Source organism: Phaseolus vulgaris, chromosome 8, assembly GCF_051622355.1.
Source record: "Phaseolus vulgaris cultivar YP4 chromosome 8, ASM5162235v1, whole genome shotgun sequence".
NCBI classification, from domain to species: Eukaryota; Viridiplantae; Streptophyta; class Magnoliopsida; order Fabales; family Fabaceae; genus Phaseolus; species Phaseolus vulgaris.
Genome location: NC_143505.1, coordinates 55032294 through 55053552, shown reverse-complemented (window position 1 = coordinate 55053552; position 21259 = coordinate 55032294). Strand labels below are relative to the sequence as shown.

The 21259-nt window shown below is 29.2% G+C and overlaps 1 protein-coding gene across 1 annotated transcript; it reads right to left on the bottom strand.

Moving 5' to 3' along the window:
* Positions 1 to 4269: 4269 nt before the first annotated feature.
* LOC137827040 (ubiquitin C-terminal hydrolase 13) lies at positions 4270 to 16590 on the bottom strand. The gene is made up of 32 exons (XM_068633240.2): positions 16269 to 16590; positions 15836 to 15905; positions 15297 to 15447; positions 15048 to 15205; positions 14295 to 14560; positions 13976 to 14194; positions 13779 to 13887; positions 13577 to 13692; positions 13249 to 13347; positions 12545 to 12654; positions 11896 to 11970; positions 10726 to 10804; positions 10498 to 10644; positions 10222 to 10302; positions 9971 to 10090; positions 8748 to 8870; positions 8201 to 8278; positions 8017 to 8105; positions 7821 to 7929; positions 7545 to 7613; positions 7356 to 7466; positions 7071 to 7126; positions 6763 to 6940; positions 6579 to 6680; positions 6430 to 6501; positions 6161 to 6226; positions 5937 to 6002; positions 5669 to 5755; positions 5421 to 5537; positions 5193 to 5267; positions 5002 to 5088; positions 4270 to 4837 (listed from the first exon to the last, which is right to left on the bottom strand). The coding sequence occupies exons 1-32, from the start codon at positions 16296 to 16298 to the stop codon at positions 4796 to 4798; spliced, it is 3357 nt and encodes a 1118-aa protein (XP_068489341.1). The 5' UTR covers positions 16299 to 16590; the 3' UTR covers positions 4270 to 4795.
* Between the last annotated feature and the right edge of the window lie 4669 nt (positions 16591 to 21259).

Genomic DNA, 21259 nt, shown 5'->3' with positions numbered 1-21259 from the left:
GAATAAAAATGAACTTACTCTGTTTGAAAATCTGATCTGGTAGAAATGTTCCTTAACTCCTCTGCTACAGCGTGATATGATCAGATTTTAAAATAGATGAGGTATGAAGTGAGAAATTAAGAGAAAATGAAGAAGAGAGAAGTTGGTAGAGAGAGAAAGTGATTTGGAAAAAAGAGGAAGAAAGAAGAAGAAAGAAAAGAATGGTGGGGTGGGGTCTGCTGTTTTTTTTTTAAAAAAAGCGCTGTTACAATAGATACAATATAATTAATTAAATACTAATTGAAACAGATACTAATTTGAGTAACAGGTTATATTGTTGTCTTTGTCGAAATGAAAATTATGGTTGAAAAGTATTATTTATAATATGTTATAGTATACCTATAATGGATACAATATAATTAATTATATAATACTAATTGAAACAGATACGCTTACATTTCTGTAGATTTGTCTCTACTTTTTACTATCATAATAAAAAATAAAAAACTAAAAAACATAGAAAAGATATTCAAAAAATACTAAAAAAAATTATAATTTTGTTATAAGTAGTTTTTTTTAGAGCGTAGATTTATTGTAAGTACACCATTAAGTTTAAAATGAGTTACAGAATCTAAAAGGTAAAATAGTAAAAAGTTGTTAAAAAGAAGTAGTTAAAAGGAAGAATTTTCTATTAATATTATAATCATTATAATTTTTTAAAATGTGTAGTTAGTTTTTGTTAATTAAATTAATTAATTAATTTTTTAAAAATTAAAAAATTTAAAGATAAGAAAAATTTGTATATCCAAATAAAATAGTTAAAAAGAAAAATATATTTATTAATGTTATAAATAATCTAATAAAAAGATAAATTAATAACAATAATACTAAAATTATTAAATAAATAAATAAATTATATTATATTATATTTAATTAAAATTAATTTACAATAATAAGAATAATTGAATTATTTGATATAATGACTCTATAATTTTTTTATATATAAACATTTATAAATAATTTTCATAGATTAAATTTTTATATATATATAAATTACTAATAATATTTAAATATATCATTATTAAAAGTATATACATTAAACAATAATGTTTTTTAAAATTGATTAGAATATAATATATATATATATATATATATATATTCATGGATATCAAGTACGTATATATATATATATATATATATATATATATATAAATATATATATATATAAATGTTTAAAAATAAATTTTATTTTGATATATTTAATTTTCGTACATATGAATCACAAAGAACTTTATTTGTAAAGTTTTTACATTTAATAACATACGTCAAATATAAAAGAATATCTTTTTAATATTGTTTAAAGTATTCTTTTTACACATGTATATTATGTAATCACATGTCATTCATGATTGTCATAGTTATAAAAATATGAATAAGAAGAATAAGCTTAACTATTTAAATTGTTCATATAACTTAATTAGCTATGATAATTAAAGACAACCATTTATATTAAGTTATACAAATTATTATATTAGCTACAAACTCGCACACTAACAGACAATTGAATCTTCACAGAATATTGATTTTGATGAACATAATTTTAATTATAATTTTCTTGGATTATATTATTAAATAAATTCACATATTTTTAATTAGAATTTAAGTTTATTTGAACTCAACTGTTTTTATTAATAATCTTGTACTTTTAGTTACAATAAACATACTAATAATCTTGCATTTTTAACCACAATAAATATATTATCTAATTAGATAGTTTTATTAAATAATTAGATAAATAGGAGTATTTATTGAAGTGCTGTACAAGTTTGATAGACCTGTGAGTGGATCTAATCAAACAAAGATATTATATGAATCAAAATGAGAAAATAGAAGAATAAGTAAGAGCCAAGTTTGATAGATCTATGGGTGGATCTAGTTAAACAAAGATATTATATGAATCAAAATGAAAAACTAAAATGAAAAAAATAGAAGAATAAAAAAATAAAATCTAACTGAAAAATTTAGAATAATATATAAATTGAAATATAATTTTAAAATCCTTAAAATAAAATAAAAAAACAAACTTGAAAAAATGGTACGAAAAATTTAAACTAAACCAAGAGGAAAAAATTTAATTTAAAAATTCAAAATTTAACTATAGATTAGTTTGTGTTCTTTTTCTGAGTCATACTATCTATACTCCTTCAAACATGTCATGCCTAAATTCCTTCTTGACTTTGTTTTGCTTTTGATTGACTCAAATGTAAGTGGACCTCCTTGTCTTTGGGTGACTTAAAAATATTTGTTATTTCCTTTTCCTCTATCTTTTAATATTTATTTCTTCTAACTTTATTGTAAATAATAGCTCTAAATACAAAGTTATTATTTAACATAAAAAATTAATATGAATATTTAATTTCTAAAACTTACTATCAAAATAATATTCTATTCTACAATAATTTATTTAGTTAAGACCTATTTAATATCTTCATTTCCATAAACTCAAAAATTTCAACACATTTCAAAATTATACAGACACAGGGTAATATATATTCATGATCAATTACAGGAATTTTTTAAGAACGAAGATGTAGTAATTATGTTGTTTTTTATAATTAATTCTTACAAATGAAATTTTACAAATTTAAAATAATACAAGTTAGAAAGAGCGATTTTAGAAGAAAAATATTTTATAATTAACTCCAATAATTTTTCATTGAATATAATACAGTGTTTTGCTGTTAAATATATTAACAATAGCATATAGTACATGTTTTTTGTATTTATAGAATTAATAGAAAACTTAAATAATGGTAATATATAAGATTTTGAACAAATAATAGAAAATATATTATACCACTAAGATGGGTTAGGCCACATCCGTACAGTTAACTGGGTCTGGACAGCATGACGAACTTATCTCGGTCATCTAACAATTAGTTTATAATTTGAATTCCTCATCAAATTTTATGACAAGTTCAAAGGCAAGGGTTTGGTTTAATAGTGCAAAAACATCTCATAACTGCAAATGTTTTCTATGATCATAATTTGCTAATAAACAAAATTCCAAAATCCTACATAGAAAAATTGACTGCAGTAAAACACCAGGGGTGGCTGGAAGTGAGTCAGCACTAACCATTTACTTTCAATCTGAATTCTGAAGAACTAATCATACTGCAACTCTTGTATTTCCTATACACTAGTCATGGAGAGGCAGAAATGAAAAAAAATAACGAAATGATTATTTTTTTCTAAGCTTTCTATCCAAATACCAAAAAGAGTTTTAAAAATAAATAAAAAATTATCATCAAAGATATAATAGGATTACGAATAGATATTTCATTATATTTATATAATTATAATTAATTATATTTTTAGACATGATTATGTTTAAATAAATATAATATTACTCTAAAATTATAATACGATAAATAATATTATAATAATAAATAAAAGAATTTGAATATTAATATTTTACAAAATAAATTATTTTAAACTAGTTTGTTAGAAAAAAAATTAAGTTAAATCAATTGAATTTTAATGTAATTTATACATTTTTAAATTGATATGTAATAAATATTTCTAATTATATTTTACTACTATAATAAAATGAATAATTAAAATAAAAACATCAAAATAATTAATATAATAAAAAAATTAATATTTTGTTAACAACCTTTATATAAAAATAAATAATTAAATAAAATTATTTATTTAAATTTTGATATTTTTATTAAAAATTTATAATAATTTGTATTTTAATTTAAATTTTATTTTAACTTTAATTCACATTTTCAAAATAAATATTTTTTTACCGTAAATTCCTTTTAAACATATTAAAATAAAACCAATTTTATTCTATCACATCAATTTAGTGCAAATTTCTTTCTTATTTTCCATTCATTTTCTTTCTATCCAAACAATTCCAGTCTGTCATCCTTTCTGTCCTTTTTCAGTCTTCCGTAAGTCCAAACAAAGCCGTAATAAACCATTAGAGAAAAATGTTTCTAACTACGCAACATGAAAATTTAATCTTTGGTTGCATTGGATGGAAAAATAATAAAGTGCCATATAAAGCAGATTATACTATTGTCATCATGTCCAACAAAGTTGAAAATATGAAATGAAGGAATAGGCACATGTGGCAATAACCCATATATCAATGCATTACTTCTACTCTAAAGTTAATTGAGACTACCATGATAACGCTTATTCAGCTCTTACTAAAGATGGGTCAGGTGCAGGAAGAAACAGAAAATAAAAAGGTAAAACAGCCAAAGGAAATAGAAATGGACCAAATGGTGCGGCAGGAAACTATATTTATGCTATCGGGTTATACTGAGGCTGACAGGTCTCTTTTACAACATTACATGAACTCTGCTACACCATTCCACAGCTCTCACATAATTTGACAACTACTGACTGAACAAAATCTGGAAGCAATTAAGATGAACAAAAAAAAAGTCAACCAACTATACCCTGTATACACTCACTAATCCAAAAATCTTATGTACTGATACAGTGCAGCGATGATGATCAATGACCTCAACTTGAAGAACTTCCACAGTTGGAAGTAGTAAAGCTCAACGGGCTGTGGTCAGCAGATAGTGTTGAGAGCAATGTCACTCCTTTTGACAGAAAGAATTACATACCACAATTTTAATATAAAATCTGCAGAAACCACCTGGATTGCTGATCTCACTAGTTGGCCTATACAGAGTAGCTTTTGCTGTTTCCCTGTTTTTACAAGCCCATAGATGTAGAAGAATGCCAAATTCATCCCACGCAAGACGAGAGCTCGTCAATACCAAGTTTTCTAATTATAAATCTTTACTGGCTTCTCAAATGTATGGCGATTCTGAAACAAAACCCAAGAAATTTGAAATGGTGTAATCAAACCAGTTTTCTTAAACTTCAAAACTAAACTCCAGTATTATCAGAATAGTGAACAAACTCAACAAAAATAAATAAAAGACAAAAAATGTACTTAAGAAATTAGTTCTTGCAGACAAGGTTACTAACCTGGTTGACAGCATATGATCTTTTTGGAGCATTATCAGTATGCTCCAAGCCAAGATACTGCTCCCAAGCACCATAAACATCTCTCCTCTATATCACAAGATACATTAATTCAAATACATGCAAATGTTACAAAAAATGAATGGAATTAACACAACTAAAAATAAAAGGAATTAGCCTATAAATGGATGTACCTGAAAACGACTGGATACAATGTCAGAATCCTGAAGGTACTCAGGACGCCCTAAAGAAAAAAAAGCAAATTTCCACTGGCCAAACAAAAAATATAATAAAAAATTAGATAGACTAACATCAAATTTAATAATATTTATGGACAATGAAACTTCCACCAAACAAAAGAAAGTTACCCAAAAGGGAAGAAACAAAATATAAACACATAACACAAAAAAAGGAGGAAATACCTTTGCAAACTCATCATCAGGAACTTGAAGTTTCTTTTGTATTCGAACTTTAATTTCTGTCAAAGTCTCCCCTTCATGTATGACCAAGAAAAATGGTTCCCCAAAGTTCTGAATTTGCTGTCATACCAAATCAAATGGGAAAAACATTACAATTGATTTGGCATACAACTAAGTCAGAATGAAGTATCAAAGCCCATTACGATATTACAAACTGCATTAAGCAAAATGGATCAAATACAATTATATACCATTTGGTTCTGAGCCGTATCTTTAGTGAAATGATACACATGGATTAGGCGATCATGAGGACCCAGATTTTTCTCCTCTTCTGGAATCTGCAAACCACAAGAACAGCAACTCATTTATATTGTCACATAAACTGAATACGGTAATTGATTATGCATTTAGAAAAATCCACTGATGCAATAATTTCAGTAAATTAAAGCATGAACACTTCATGGACTAAAAGCTAACACCTCCCTTCCCAGCCCACTACAAACAGAAAGAGACTACTACCTCCTCTGCACGTAAAGTCCAGTATTGATCATTAATGTTTTCAATCTTTTCATTGGGAGGGAAAACCTGCACAAGCAGAGAGGCAGGGTAACAATTAATTGCAAGATCACAAGTCAATGTAAATTTAGTATTGTATTGAATTCCGAATCATCTTTTTTTGTCAGAAAAATATAAAAGAATAAGCAATAAATCCAGGATCAGTTAAAATAGAGGTAACACAAGACCTTGTATATCTTGTGATAGAAAACTTCAAGCAACCTAAGCTCAGCTTCAGGGTCGGACAATTCCACCTGTGAACAATAATAAATGAGCACAAGACTTACATTCAAACAGTCGCTACTCTATAACAACCTGGAGCACTCAACAAAAACAGTAAACATGCTTCACATATCTATTTTTTTAAAATAAAGGAGATTGATGATATGATTTCAGTGGTGAGTAAGAATACAATTTAGACATGTTAATGAACTGAACAATACTGAGGCAAAATCACCTTTGTTTTCAGATCATCAAGGACATCCCCCACAGTGCTCTGCTTTGGAAGTCTGGTGGTATGAATAACCACCTGAATAAAAATTTAAAAAAAGGGTCAGAAAAAATCTAGATAAAAACCAAAAGAAAATCAGATCACTATATACTCACTTCATCCTTGGTAGCATGGTGAAATGCAACTTTCAGAGTTTTCAAACCTTGTAATTCTGGCAGAGGGATGTCAAGTACTTCATAGTACAATATGTCCGAAGTCTGACATGCATGAAGGGAAATAAGATGTTTTGATTTTAAATAAGAAACAAAATGAAAGATTGTGCATTAAGTCAATGATTACCTGATTATAGTGAACCAGCATTTCAGACAAATGCTCCACACCCCGATACTTAACCGGCTGAGGTTTTGGCTGCTGAGAGTAACAATTGTGAGGAGTAAGCCTGATTATGGATGGATCATCCAAACCTAGTTGTTGAGCCACTCTCTCCACTACATCATCGTATTTATATAGCCTTGACCTAGAAATTAATGTGCAGAGCATATCCTAAGGATGTAATTCCAAGAAAAATAACAAGTACTTAATGTTCTCTCTGCTACTACAATATAATAGATCTAATGATTTGCTCCAATAAATTACACAATACTTACATCTCCAGACAGAAGTCATCTTCCTTGGGTTTATCAAGAGATCGAAAGTGAACAACCTAAAATCCATCAATTGGATATTAAAAAACTAGCTAACATCTTACACTAAAAATATAATGAAAAACACATGGTACATTGGTTACAAACATACAGATATGCACAGGCATGGACAGAGGAGGAAGGTGCAGAAAATCAAACATAATACAATTGAATGTTGGGTGGTGATCATTTTTGCATCACATCAATTTATACATATTGCCTTTAATTGAACCAAAAAAGGAAAAGTACCTGGCGGTTGTGCACATATTCTAGGTATGACGGCACATCTGGATAGCGTACATGTTCCACATTGTATATAGCAGGAGCTTTCTGAAAGCATATAATATCTCCATCTTCTAACTGCAAATTTAGAAAAACAAATCAATGAACAAATCAACAATAGTAGCACGAAGTGCTCCAATGGTGTTTATAATTTACCTGGCTAGCTCGAAATGTCAATTTCTTATCAATAGGTTCACACATAACATTTGGCTCAAACTTAATTTCCTGCACAATAATAGTAGGCACAGTAAATTTACAAATGCCACGAGTAAAGTCACTCTCATTGAGATCAGATCCAAACTTCTCTCGGAACATGATGCACTTTATTATCATCAATCATCAGTAAGTGTAGTTGTTAAACAAATATATAGTGTTTAGATCATACAAGGATGAAGTGCAATCTAAAAATATTAAATGAGAAGACAAACAAACCTCATATAGTCCAATCTCTTCATCAGGGTCATAACCAGCCATTTTGTTTAACTTTGTCAAGATTTCCAATGGCTTACCAGTATTCTTCACAAAGAGCCTTCCAACATAACTGCCACAAGAGGGAAATACATCTGATGTCAACAAAAACTCGTGTTTTACCACAACCAGACGTTAAAATATAGATATTACTCAGTACCGTAGCTCCTCTTTCTCAGGATCATATAACTTGAAGAAAAGTAATATATCATCCTTTGTCTTGTCAGGTGGTGCAATGGGACGTAAATCCTAAAGATTGATGTAGTTTGTCAGAAAGACAGAATTTGGATATTCATGTTCATGCAATCAAAGTGGAATACAACTTCCATAAACACAAATGTTACCAGCCCAAGCTCCACTTCCAAAAACAATTTCAATTCTGCATTGGGAACCTTGTTTGATACCTCTCTCAATTGTCCAACCTGCAACGCAAATTAGATTAACAAAAAGTTTGAACTTCAGATAACACAGAAAGACATGGCAGAAATTAACCAAAAGCAGAAAGATAAAAATAACAGTAGAATATCCACCACTCCCAACACAAAAAGCAAACCTCAGGGTCACAAAAATAGTTTAAAAAATGTTTACAGTTGCTTTCCTTATTCATTTTCAGAAATAAAATCAAATAAAATAAACTACCCAACCATGGGAGAAATGAAATGATTGAAAAAGCAAAGCCAACACAGAATTAACTGTTAGTCCAGCCCAAGAAATAAAATTCAAAATAGGCAAACAGCCAGGACAATTACGAAATAGGCATATTGATTAGACATGAAGCATAAAACACATTCAACATACAAGTGTGGGGCAACAAGCAATGCATATTAAGCTTGAAGGGGAGTATATAAGCAAAATAATACAGAAAAGCTTTAATCAAGCTCATGAACTTACAGATTGTGCTTCTTCCATGAGTGTCAACGGTCGGTTTGGACGGTATGTATGGTTTTGCCGCTTTGCCCATAGCCAAAAGCGCTGGAATTGGACTGGTATGCCAAACTCTTTAGCAACCTCTTCCTGTTTATCACACGGATCAACCAGTGATCAGATAAAAAAAATCAAACTAATGAAAATAGGATGTGTTTTGAACAAGCATATAGGAAAGCATTGATACTTCTTAATAGTAGTTGTAATGTCATAGCTGTGTTAGATAAGTATCCATGCTGAACACTTCATATACTTTTAGTTGCATTTTCTATTATTTTTAACCTTTTATGCTATATTAAACTAAAATACCATAATAAGTAGATAACACTGTTTAGTCAACAATAACTTGAGGTCATTTTTAAGACATGTACTCTTTTTTTCATTTAAGACTTTTCAAATTTGTGTGCTTATGTCCATATCAATCAAATCTGTGTCCAGCGTCACTTTTGGCTTTTCTTTATATCATCTTCAAATTCAAATAGAAAATCAAAGATCACAAAGTTGCATATGCGATATTTTTCATGCAGCTAAAGCATCGTAAGTTTTATATTTTAACAGTGTTCTAAAAATAATTATCATCTCAGAAGAAGCAACAAAACTAATGATTTTTCTTTAGTAGACAAATTAAACTTCTAGTTCCATAAATCACAAGTATAAAATTTTTAGTAGTAAGAAAAACTAAGATACTAACAAATCCTACTTGGATTACAACATATTATCAGTATTCCCACATCCCAAATCCTACGTGGGTTATATTCAGTCAAATGATATCTAGACAACTCATCAACTGTGAACATAATTTAGTGAAAGGAAGGGGCAATTTCCATATGCCACTGAATCCCTCTCCCAAGAAAAGAAAAAAAAATTATGTAGTGTTGCCCTTTCTTAGAAAAATAATTCTACTGAAAAAATACTCCTTTTTCAATCCTATTTTGATTTATTTTTCCATTCAACAGCATTTATAATAATATAATTTTCTGTCAATGGACAGTTTATAATATCCGCCTCAAAACAATCATAAACAAACAAGGCATGCTGTCGGAAATGTAGTTTGTCCTGAATTCCAATTTTTGCAGAGACTAAGAGAGATTTACTACAGAGACCAGACCAAACAAGACAAGAAATGAAAAAGATATGCCAAGTCAAAACACATCTAGCAGGAGAGCTAAAAGTGCAATTAAAGATTATACCTTAAAAAAGTTAAAAGAAATCTGTTTTTGAACACGGAAAGACCTCACTTTGGCATGGTCTACAAGATCAAAATATATATCCTTTCCAAGCTGCTCTCCAAGGTCTTCGTCTCGTGCCACCTAAGAAGTATGACATGCTATCAGGTTATATCTAAATACAATTTGATTAGGTAGCCTACGGCATATATGTACAGACACACACAAACAGTATTAAATTCTGAATAGCAAGTTAGAAACTAGCAACAAGGAACCTTTATAATAGTGTAAAGGTGAGCCTCCGCCTTTTCTTTCTTTTTGTGCTCCTTTTCTTCTTGTTCTTTCTTCAACCTCTCCTGCATTAATCCATTGAAGAAATTCAATGCAAATTTTCCAGAATAAAGCAGAAACAACAAAAAATAGAAATTTAAATGACAATTTGTTTGATTTTGGCTTGAAATACTTCTAAAAAACTTATCACGTACAAAAAATAACTTGTTGGTTTAGCATGACTTATATTGAGCCCAAAGTAACTAAGAATGATCGCTTACCCTTAAATGTTCAGCGATGTCTTTCTCATCCACGTTGCATATTACTTTGTCTTTGTCAGCTTCACGTATATACACCAGCATATAAGCATTTGAATATTTGGTGAATTTAAAAGGAGTGTTGTTAAACCCAGGATTTGTCTGTGGTAGCTGTTAAAATAGTTTAAACAATGAATAAGTAAATGTTCAAATATGTGGATCAATTTCACAGCCAATTGAAAAAATAATTACCTCTTCCTCACCACCATATTGCTCCTCTAATGCCCGTTTAGTGTCTTCTTTAGTTACCCTCTCGTCATCAAATTTATACCTAATAAGTCATATACATTCTATTAAAGCATGCAGTGAAGAGCTCAGTAAAAAAAAGCAAGAAAAGCAATTCAAAATAACAAAAAAAGGTGAAGGGACTATCAGAAAATTGCATGCTATATCCAAGTTCATTGACAACCATTATGAATTATCAATCTAACAAAAAGTGCGAAAAAAAAGATTCAGCATTTCAACTGTTTACCTTTGCAACACATTCATTTGAAATGTAAGATATGACCTACTCTTCGCACAACTAATAATGGTATCATTTACAGGCTACACATATAAATCAATGAATTCGAATTTTCAGTTTATGTTTAACTCACTGTTACCATTTACAAAATATATTCCTTATCTACGTCATCTCAATAACATGTATACTTTATTATTTTATCTGTTAAAAGAAACTCCTTATTTTGATTTATTGTGGTTCTGACTTTGATTTTTTAACTTTGATGGTAAAGCTTTAGCTCACATGTGAGCTGGTTATTAAATACTAGCTTCAGTTTTAAAATATTTGCTAACAATCCTATAAAATATGTTATGTACACTAATTTGACTAAGATTATATACTACAGATAAATATTAACAAAATTAGATTGTGTATTTTAAAACCATGTATTCATGTTCATAAATTAATATATACTTATCAACAATTTGTAAACACATAGTTATCACATATCCTATGCAGTATTTATAGTAACTCATAATAACAGGGTACTATCAATAGAACACTTAAAAATCAGTATTTATCAAGTTAACTAAAGTATGTTACACAAAGATTACATAGGTTAGTATGAGTTTATGGAAAGTTACCAGTATAAAATATGAATGTGAATTTTAAAATTAAGTTAAATGCTATCTTTTACAGGATATTTTCCTTCTATGTCATGTTTATCACATGTACATTCTATTTTATCAGTAATTGTGCATTTTGGTAGGATCCTATGAACCATTACAATGAATGCAGCAAAATCAACATTTAAGCATGTTGGAATGTGACCCCTGGTAGTCATCATCACAAATGCACAAAAGCACCTAGCTTGTATGGCACTGAACAATTCAGACCTGGTAATTCTAGTATATACATACCACTGCTCAGAGAGAGTTGGCCGGATAAAAGCGTAATAGTGTCCACCATGTACACCACCGCTGTGAACCAAAACACTGTGGAAAAAATTTAAATCTGTCAAAAAATATGCATTTGGAGAAAAAGTTGTAATTTCACAGTAATGGAAATCATCAGCATTGAGAAAGAAAAATTACAAATTTGATGGACTTTATTAAATTTTAATATTAACGATACAAATTGTATTGTTCCAAGATGATTTAAAAATTCAATGCCCCACTTTATTTGGAAAATTCAGAAAGCTTTAGACAGTGAACCCCAAGATAAAAAAATTTGTTCTTTTTATCCTCTATCCTCACAGCATTTTCTCCTTATTTTACTTAATCATTTTTTTTTTCTTTCTTTAGATTGTAGAAGTCATTGATTGATTGTACTTGACTCAAGTATATGGGTAAAATTACGATAAAATATATAATGCTGCCATTACCACAACATTACCTATGATAAAACACGCACCATGCACCAATCACAAACAACAAAATAAAATATCATGAAACAAGCACAGGTAATAAATAAGTCATGAAAAGATTCAAAAAAATCACTAGAAGACCAGTCCCAAAAAAAAACCATGTAGTCTGGCAACAAATACTGCTGCAATTACCACAACATTACCTATGAAGTGTGTAAAGATTGCGGACATTCCTATCAGCCTCGGGTGATAAATATTTTCCATTCTCACGATCAAGGTCGAGTTGCATGGGAAACTCATAACGGTCATTAATCTACATGGAAGAAGAAAAAAAATTAAACTTCCATTTATTGAAAAGAGAGTTTAACCATTCCATCAAATGAGAACCTATGGACAAAAACGTAAACTAAGTAATGCCCATGATCCCTCTAGCAGAAAATATTCCTTCAGGTGATTGTTTCAAATGAGGTACACAAATTTTAAATACATGGATATACACATGCAAACAAAAGAACCAACCAAAAGATTTCCCACCCAGAGCAAAGAAAAGCAAAATAGCAGTTTACATTTCAAAAAGGTATTAAGAAAAATGCTTGCAGAAATTCTTCATTATTTTCAACATCTTGGGGCACTATTGTCCCACACAAGATGTGCTGAATCACTTTCTTGCATGAAGTAACAGTATTGTAGATGAATACATACCACAAATGAAGAAGGATATCACAGTAGATAGTCCAGCATAAGGAATTAATTTAATCGAAATAATCTTCAATTGGCATTAATAGTTGAGCTACAGGAAATTGTTTGAACCTTACTCTGACTGAACGCGAACTAAATCAAATGGCAGCAAATAAAGCACCTAGAGAAAAAAAATATCCTATAGAGCAGAGTCTGTTTGACTACCAACCTTTACCATGGTATCCCGCATAAAGTCATATTCAAATCTTTTCAGCTGAAGCTGAAGAACAGGAGGGAAATCAATAAATAGGACACCCTTCTTAGCATCCTGAAAAAAAAATGAAAAATTGTCAGTTTATATATGAAACTATATTGAAAACTTGTATGTTTGAGTGCATTCAGACAGTAACTATAAAAAACTAAAAGGATTCAGTTCAGAACTTAAAATTTGAAAACAAAAATTAATTTTGTTAAGTCAAAATATAAGAACTAAAGATTTAGAACTTCTACAGATGATTTATTACAACCAGACTCAGAAATTAACGATTGCAACCAACCTGCAAGCCATATTGTTCGGCATGATATTTGTTGTCCCCTTCAAGACGTTCAACTTCAACATATTTGTCAAAGGAAGCATATACGTCAGGACAGCCTTTCACATCAAGCTGAAGATCTGCAAGCATATGTAAACCTAAATTAGAATCAAGTGGCATGGTACAATTAAACAAATAATTAACTTCAAAATGAACACGGAAGTACCATAAAACGACTCCTTTCTAGTTGATTTATAGTCCACATTAATGCATTCAATATAGTTCATATGATGTCCTTCAAATAACTTCTGTATAGTTCCCTCAACAACAGTTCCCTAATGACAAAATAAACATAATCATCATGAATTTGAGAGAATAATCCACAAAAAGTTGTTGACAAAACATCCAAATGCCATCCATTACCTTCATTTTGTCTTCAAGTTTTTCAGAAAGGACTCTGTTCAGTTCTTGAACATCATGCTGCATGAAAGAATCATACGTGTCCCATCCAAAAGATTTAGTGAGCTCCTTTGTTGCAACACTGGTGTCACTATACTGGAGCTTGTAGAATAAACTTTGCAATGCCAAAGGGATGCTTGCAGAGGGCATGTCATTCTCTGTTGTTGGCATGTGATACACAGCCTGAAATATGACCACCAGGACCCAAGTCCCAACTTCGTCATCACTATCAAGTCAAACAACTAAACTTACAAGAGAAAAGAAAAGAAAAATAGGGCCTGACCTTTCGAAAATAAGGAATGTGATATAAAGTTTGGAGTAGAGAATTCATATAACATGTAGCACCCTGGTTCTTAAGTCCAACATAGCCAGTCTCTTTTTTTGAATCATAAGTCCAGTAATCAACAATTCTACGGACAAGAACCTCGGCTTCAACTACAAGAGTGTCATTCACAAGATACCCTCTGGTAGGATCATACAATTCACCAAGTGGCATAAAGGACGTGAAACCCCAATCACTTTCTCGCGCATTGAATTGGTGTTGTGTGTCTATATCATGTAAAACAAAGTTAGAACACGACATACGAAATAAGTATACCCAAAAACCATGAGCATTTTCACTTTCTTCCCTTATTACTTTTATTCCATGGTAAATTAAAAAAAATAACAAATTATTAAATAAAAGGTCAAACACTTTAAATTCCCAACACATTACATGCACTAAATAATAAATACTTACCATTTATTTCTTAACCAATAACCAGTACCATTAGAGCATTCATTTGCAAAAGCCTTGTTTTATTTAGCATGTTAATGATGACAGTTCATTCAAGAGGTAATATAATATATCTAGATTTAGATACAATTCTACAAGGAAATAAATACACACACATGTATAAACTGTTCTTAAATTAATTGCAACAAAAATCCCACCACTTTCTATAACTTTAGTTCAAGCAATGATCTTTTCTACATACATACATATTACATCATCTTGTAACAATAACAATTGCAAGGAACAAACTTAAGAGACTACCTTTTCTGACAGAATATTTATTATGGATTTGATTAATAACAGCCAAGCTAAACTGTGCGTATCTACTCCAGCCATAGGGCAAATTAGATGAATCTGCAACATCCAAATACATGGACAAATAGTCCACATTGTTCCCTTTTGGGAAAATAAGTACACGCCTGCTCAGTAAAGACAAGAATCAGAAGAGATCATTAAAGATAAGCACATCATTAATCAACTAAGCCAATGTGAAAACACGATTGTCGTTACCATTTATATCCACCAACAACAAATATTTCTGAATAGAGCTTCTTCGAATTCATTCTAGAAAAGTTGTCAATTTTCCATGTGAATCTTGTCGATGAAGGATCCTCGACAGGCTGGCTCTCCACAGTGTTGGCAGCATCAGGTTGTGCCACAACTAACGATCAATAAAATCAATGAAAAAGAACAACTAAGTATCTGCTTTAAATGCTGAAACCAGGGCAAGAAACAAAAAATGAACTAGGCCATCCACTTGTTCAAAAAAAAAAGAGTAAGACGAGGAGAAAGAAAGACATTGAAAATACACAACATCCCTAGAATGTAAACTAACAAGAAATCACTTTTTGTCTAGAAAACCTAAAACTCTTGGACGAATTCGTCACTTAGTCCTTCTCTCTCTGTCTCTCTGGCAATCAAAAAATGCACGAAGTGGCTCCCTGTACTCTAACAGGAATACCAATCGATCACATAACAGCCAATAAATAGAGTAACAAAAATAGCGGGGGTTTCTCGACGGATCAAAAGAGTAAGAAAGCAACAAGTACCTTCCATGGGTTGGTGATTATTCTCCGGCAAATCAGTGTGTGGGACAAGCATCTCCTCATCCTCCTGCTGCTGCAAGAACCAAACACCCAACAAAAAATAATCACTATCACCGTACTTCGGATCCAGCGAAGAAACAAAACCAATTAAATCCCGAAAATCCGAGCACGAAATGCATCGCCAAATTGAAGCAAATTCCAGTCGCGCAGATCAAAAGCACAACCCCTGGACGAAACCCCATCAGTCCCCGCCAACCCAACCCTCCCACCAAAACGACAATCAAATTGACACCATTCGCCGGAAGAGCAAAAGGCACAAAATCATGCAAGCAGATAAGATAAAACGAGAAACGAGAAGCGAAATTGAAAAGGCGCGAGTGAATGGAGGCGTGAAAAGGAGCACGGGGAAGTTGCGGAGTGAGGGTAAGAAACGTACGTCAATGGGAGCAGGAGTCATGACAGTCATGGCGATTACGCAATTGACCTCGCGTTGCGTTACTTGTGGTGTAGCAATGGAAGAGAGAGAAAGATAAACAGAGAAAGAGAAAGAGAAAAGGGGGAAGAGCACTGTGAAAAAACGAGATCACCAGAAGCTATTGCTGTGTTCCTATTGCTCGAGACGAGAGGGAGAAATGTCTTTGGTTTTTATTTGGGGGGTTTACCCACTTTCGGTATTTCACCCCTCACTTTCTTGGACAAATTTGTATCTTCTTCTCTCTTCATTGTCTCTCTGCAAATTAAAATATCGAATTTCTTACACTTTTCTTAACACCTCTCTCATCATCTATAATTACTCTAATTCTAATTCATTTTCTGCTTTTACTTTTACTATTCCCTTCAATAATATATATATATATTATATTAATATAATTATTTCTCACACCTAGTTTTGAAAAAAAACTGGTCATTCTTTAAGATTATTATAATTCTTTTTTTATCTTTTTGATAAAAGAACATGACAGTGTTTAGTACATTGTCTTAAATACTTACCTAAATTAACTACAGTTAGTTTTACTCATACGTGTGAACATATTAAAAATATTCCATCTGAAGGATAGAACAAAACAAATTATTCAATTGTTTAATTAACAAATTTGTTTTTATAACAAAATAATTAATAAAAAACATATCATTATGATTTTTTTTCTCTCATTTATATACATGCGACAAGATATAAATATAAATATTTATTATGACTATTATAGTATAGATTAAGGATTTTAGCTCCTTTAAATGAGAAAATGAATTTTAGATAATAGTGTGCAATATTAGTTATTAATTAAAAGGATTTAAACTTGTTAAAAAGTATACATATATATAAAAAAAAATTGGTTTCTAAATTAGTTTATATTATTGTTATTTAGATTCTAAATTTGGTAGCAAAATCCTTAGTTGCTAATTAGATACCAATTTATAAACTATTTAACAATAATAGAAATTAATTTGAAAACTAAACTTTTTTTTAATCTTTAAAATTGTTTCTAATTTATTTACTATAACAACTAAATATTTTTTTCTCTAAAATTGATTTTTATTTCATCATTTTGTTGTAGTGTAACAAAATATAAATCTAATTCATTTTGTAATAATGATTGTTATGGTTGCATTCTCTTCACTTTTAGAAAAGTCATGAAGATAAACCATTTTAAAATAATAGTAACCTTTTTTAGCATTTATTAATAATTATTATTTTCATAAATTGTTAATACATGCAATCCATTAATAGCATTTATTGAGATTTTTTTTTTTTAATGTTTTACTTCCTTCAAGTCATCCATTTCTATGTTAATATGCTATTGGCTAAGTAAGGAACATAGATCACTTAATTAAGTAGAATGGTTTAAGTGCCTTCCATTTTTACTAAACCCTCAATCGGCAAAAAGTGAACGCACTGAAACAAAGACATCATATATAAGTCACTCTAGTGAGTTTTTAGTCAGATACACTTAAATATGTGAGTTGTCTTCACTCTAGTGGAGTTATAGTTTGATGCTCATACTCTAATTAAAGAGATCACTAGCTTCATTAATTATCTGTTACATAAACTAAGACATTAGGTGACGAGAAGTTGAATGAGAATTTATTGCATATTTAGCACGCTACAAGTCCCGTTATAAACTCGTATCCATTGAAGCAAAGTGTGAGATGCTTATATGAAAAATGTGTTTGTCTCTAATATGACTTTTTCAATAGGAGTATTTTGAAAAATGTGAATAAATATATGTGTGCATGTGATGAGCATATGATGATTTGTAACAAATTGTGAATTTTGTAGTGGATGCAATAATATCAAATTCTAGTGTCTTCATGTTCGTTTTTTACAAACTGTCCTCATGTTTGTTGTCTGTGTGCTTGACATGCTATAAATGTACTGTGTACAAAATAAACTCAAATACAAACTTTGGGAACTATGTTTGGTGGTGCGTATGAAAACATGTGTAGATATCACCATGGAGTTTTCTACTATATCAGTGGACCGCCCTTTTATGTTTTTATTTCTTTTTGTTGTGACCAGTTTAATTTTGGTGTATATGAATTTGTTACATCAACTTTTTATTGAATGTTATCCTTTCTATAGTTTTTTTTGTTATATTATATAGATAAAATTTATATTTTTTAGATAAAAATATATTATTATGTAGTTATAAATTTAGATTTTTTTTAATATTGTTTTATTAAAAAAGTACTTCAATTTAATTTCCAAATTTTATATATAATTTTAAATATATACAATAATTTTATTCAAGCTAATTGATGTCATTGAATACTGATTAAATTTATTTTTTATTTATTTTAAAAAATGATTTCTCAATTTAAATTATCGTTACAGTGGTTTTTTTTAACAATTTTCAATGTGTGTAATTTTTACATTGATGTTATAAAATATTAATTATCTTAGTTTGTAATGTTAATTTTTTCAACTTGATATGCATAAAAATAAAAAGCAATTCAACAATTACTACAAATAAGTAAAAAGTTATTGTCGGTGTCAAATTGAAAATAAGAAAAAAAACAAAGAATGATAAAAAAAATATAAGAAAATAAATAAGCTACAAGTAAAAACTATTTGAAGTAACTTACTACATATGTTGAGTACAATAAATTAATTATCTTATATATTAATAAAAAATAGTCGATTCAATGTGATAAGTACATATTTTATTTTTAGTAAAATAAAAAAAAAAATTATGTAAGAATCCTTAAATATGAAAGAAAAAAAAACCGACCCTATCTCTTTCACTTTCTATTTCTCTCCCATAACTCGTCTATTTTTCAAAATTTGACCACACCGTGTAATAGCCGATGAGTCAGACTACATTTCTATCTGATCAAATTTTTAAACGAAGTAAATTCATTTTTGTTCTAAAAATCTTTTATTCTCTGTTTTTCCTCGAGATTTAGTCACCAATCTTTGTGGGGTCAGTCGAGAAGAGTAATCATCTCAACTTATTATACTATATACTAAATTTCTATTATGTTTTGATAACTTGCATTAGGCCCTTAAATCTTAAAGTTTATCCATAATGAAGAGATAAAATTATAGAAGTTGCTTTGACAACAAGTAATTAAGGTAAGAGAATCTAACTTTAATTTTTAATAACACCCTGGACTGGAAGATCTGGATGTGAAGGGGACGTGATCCCAATATTCAATTTTTCTTTCAGGGATGTTGTGTGTTTATATATTGTGTTGTTTGTTTATGTATTATTTAAACTTGTAGAAATATTATATTTGTGTGGTTTAATATTTAAGTGTTGTTTTTTATGTTAAATAAACTTTTGAATGTTATGGATCGCGTTTTGAATGATACTGTATGATGAAAAATGGTATGAAATTGAATTCATACACTTTGGATAATGTATGAATGGATGTTTGTTTGTATATTAAGTAATGATGCCTATGTGATAACAGAGATATTTGAGCTTCACTGGTAGACTAAGATATTAAGTGATGAGAAGTTGATGAGAGAGTTCATGCACACCGTGACATATGAGATGCACGACTTGGGTTGTATTGAACTTACCATTATCCTTTCTCTTGGATTCGCTGGTAATCTTTGGATCAAGTGTTAGTATTTTGTATGACTTACTTAATACGGGTATTCTGGAATATGTCAGTTGTTATTATGTTTGTTGAATATCCTAGATGTGTAGATCCATGTGAGATCTATGTGATTATTTTATGTTGGGATTTAAAGAAGATTGAATAATTGAGAAATTGATCAATGTAATTTAGTTTTCTCTTTTGAATTAATTGTATATTATAAAATTTTATTTTCACTTGTTTTATTGTTATGTTGTGAACTGCAATAATACAGGAGTAGATGATCATACATGTGTTGGAGGATCTGAAAAGCTTTAGAGTGCTGTTTTGAAACTTATATTGTAAATATTTGTATTTCTATAAACTCTATGTATTAGGAAATTTGGAAAAACCCTAAGTTTATATAAAAATATGTAAAACTTGTATTATAATAGTTAGATGTATTTTTGAGGTGTTACAATAGTTTTAATGCAACAATTTGTATTTATTCTCTTAATGCAACAATTTGTATTTATTCTCTTAATGCAACAATTTGTATTTATTCTCTTAATGCAACAATTAGTAATTATTATAGTTTTATTTAAACTTCGTTACTAATTAATATCATTATTACTAATTAATATAATTGAACATGTATTTAATATTTAATAATTATCACATGTATTTAACATTAATATGTAATTATTTCTGAAATAATCATTAAAAAAAATTAATTTACACAAAAAAGGATAAAAAGACTTCAATTACATATTGACATTAATTTTCCATTTAATTAATAAACCCACATGATCATCAATAAAGGTAAATCACCTATGCAATTACCTTAAGCATTAACAAACTTAAAAATAAATTAATAAAATTGAATTTTTTATTGTATTTAGAAGGAAACATGTCAATACTTGTACTAAATTAACCATTTACCGTACAAGTTATAAGTCATTTCAGCTAACTGTTAACTTATCATTTTTCCATTACTACTTTATATAATTTAATATATTTTCTTATAATCTCTATTTTTATTTTACTTATTATTATATATTTAATTTTTATAAATACAATAATTACTATTGCATTATTTTTAGTACTTTTTAGGTGATTTTTGAATTTTATATTCTATTTAAATTAAAAAATTAATATTACAAATTTAAGTAACAAAAATGTCCTTACATGATGTTCTATTCAAATTACACACTATAAAAAATGTAAGAAAAATCGTTCAATGTAACAATAGTTTAAATTTAAAAAATTAAATAATTAACTCATTTAATTAAATTTACTTGTTCAAACATATATATTTAAAAAATATAAGTATTAAAAGGTTTAACAATAAATTAACTATTTAAAGAAATATATCTTATAACTACATCATAACATTTTTTTAGA

What these genes read in the sequence shown, in the direction of transcription:
- LOC137827040 (XM_068633240.2), bottom strand. Translation starts at nt 16,298, where the DNA reads ATGACTGTCATGACTCCTGCTCCCATTGAC. An exon ending in AACTTGAAGACAAAATGAAG is followed by an intron (nt 13,888 to 13,975) that starts GTAATGGATGGC and finishes TTTTGTCATTAG; the next exon opens with GGAACTGTTGTTGAGGGAAC. An exon ending in TGGAAGTGGAGCTTGGGCTG is followed by an intron (nt 8,106 to 8,200) that starts GTAACATTTGTG and finishes ATCAATCTTTAG; the next exon opens with GATTTACGTCCCATTGCACC.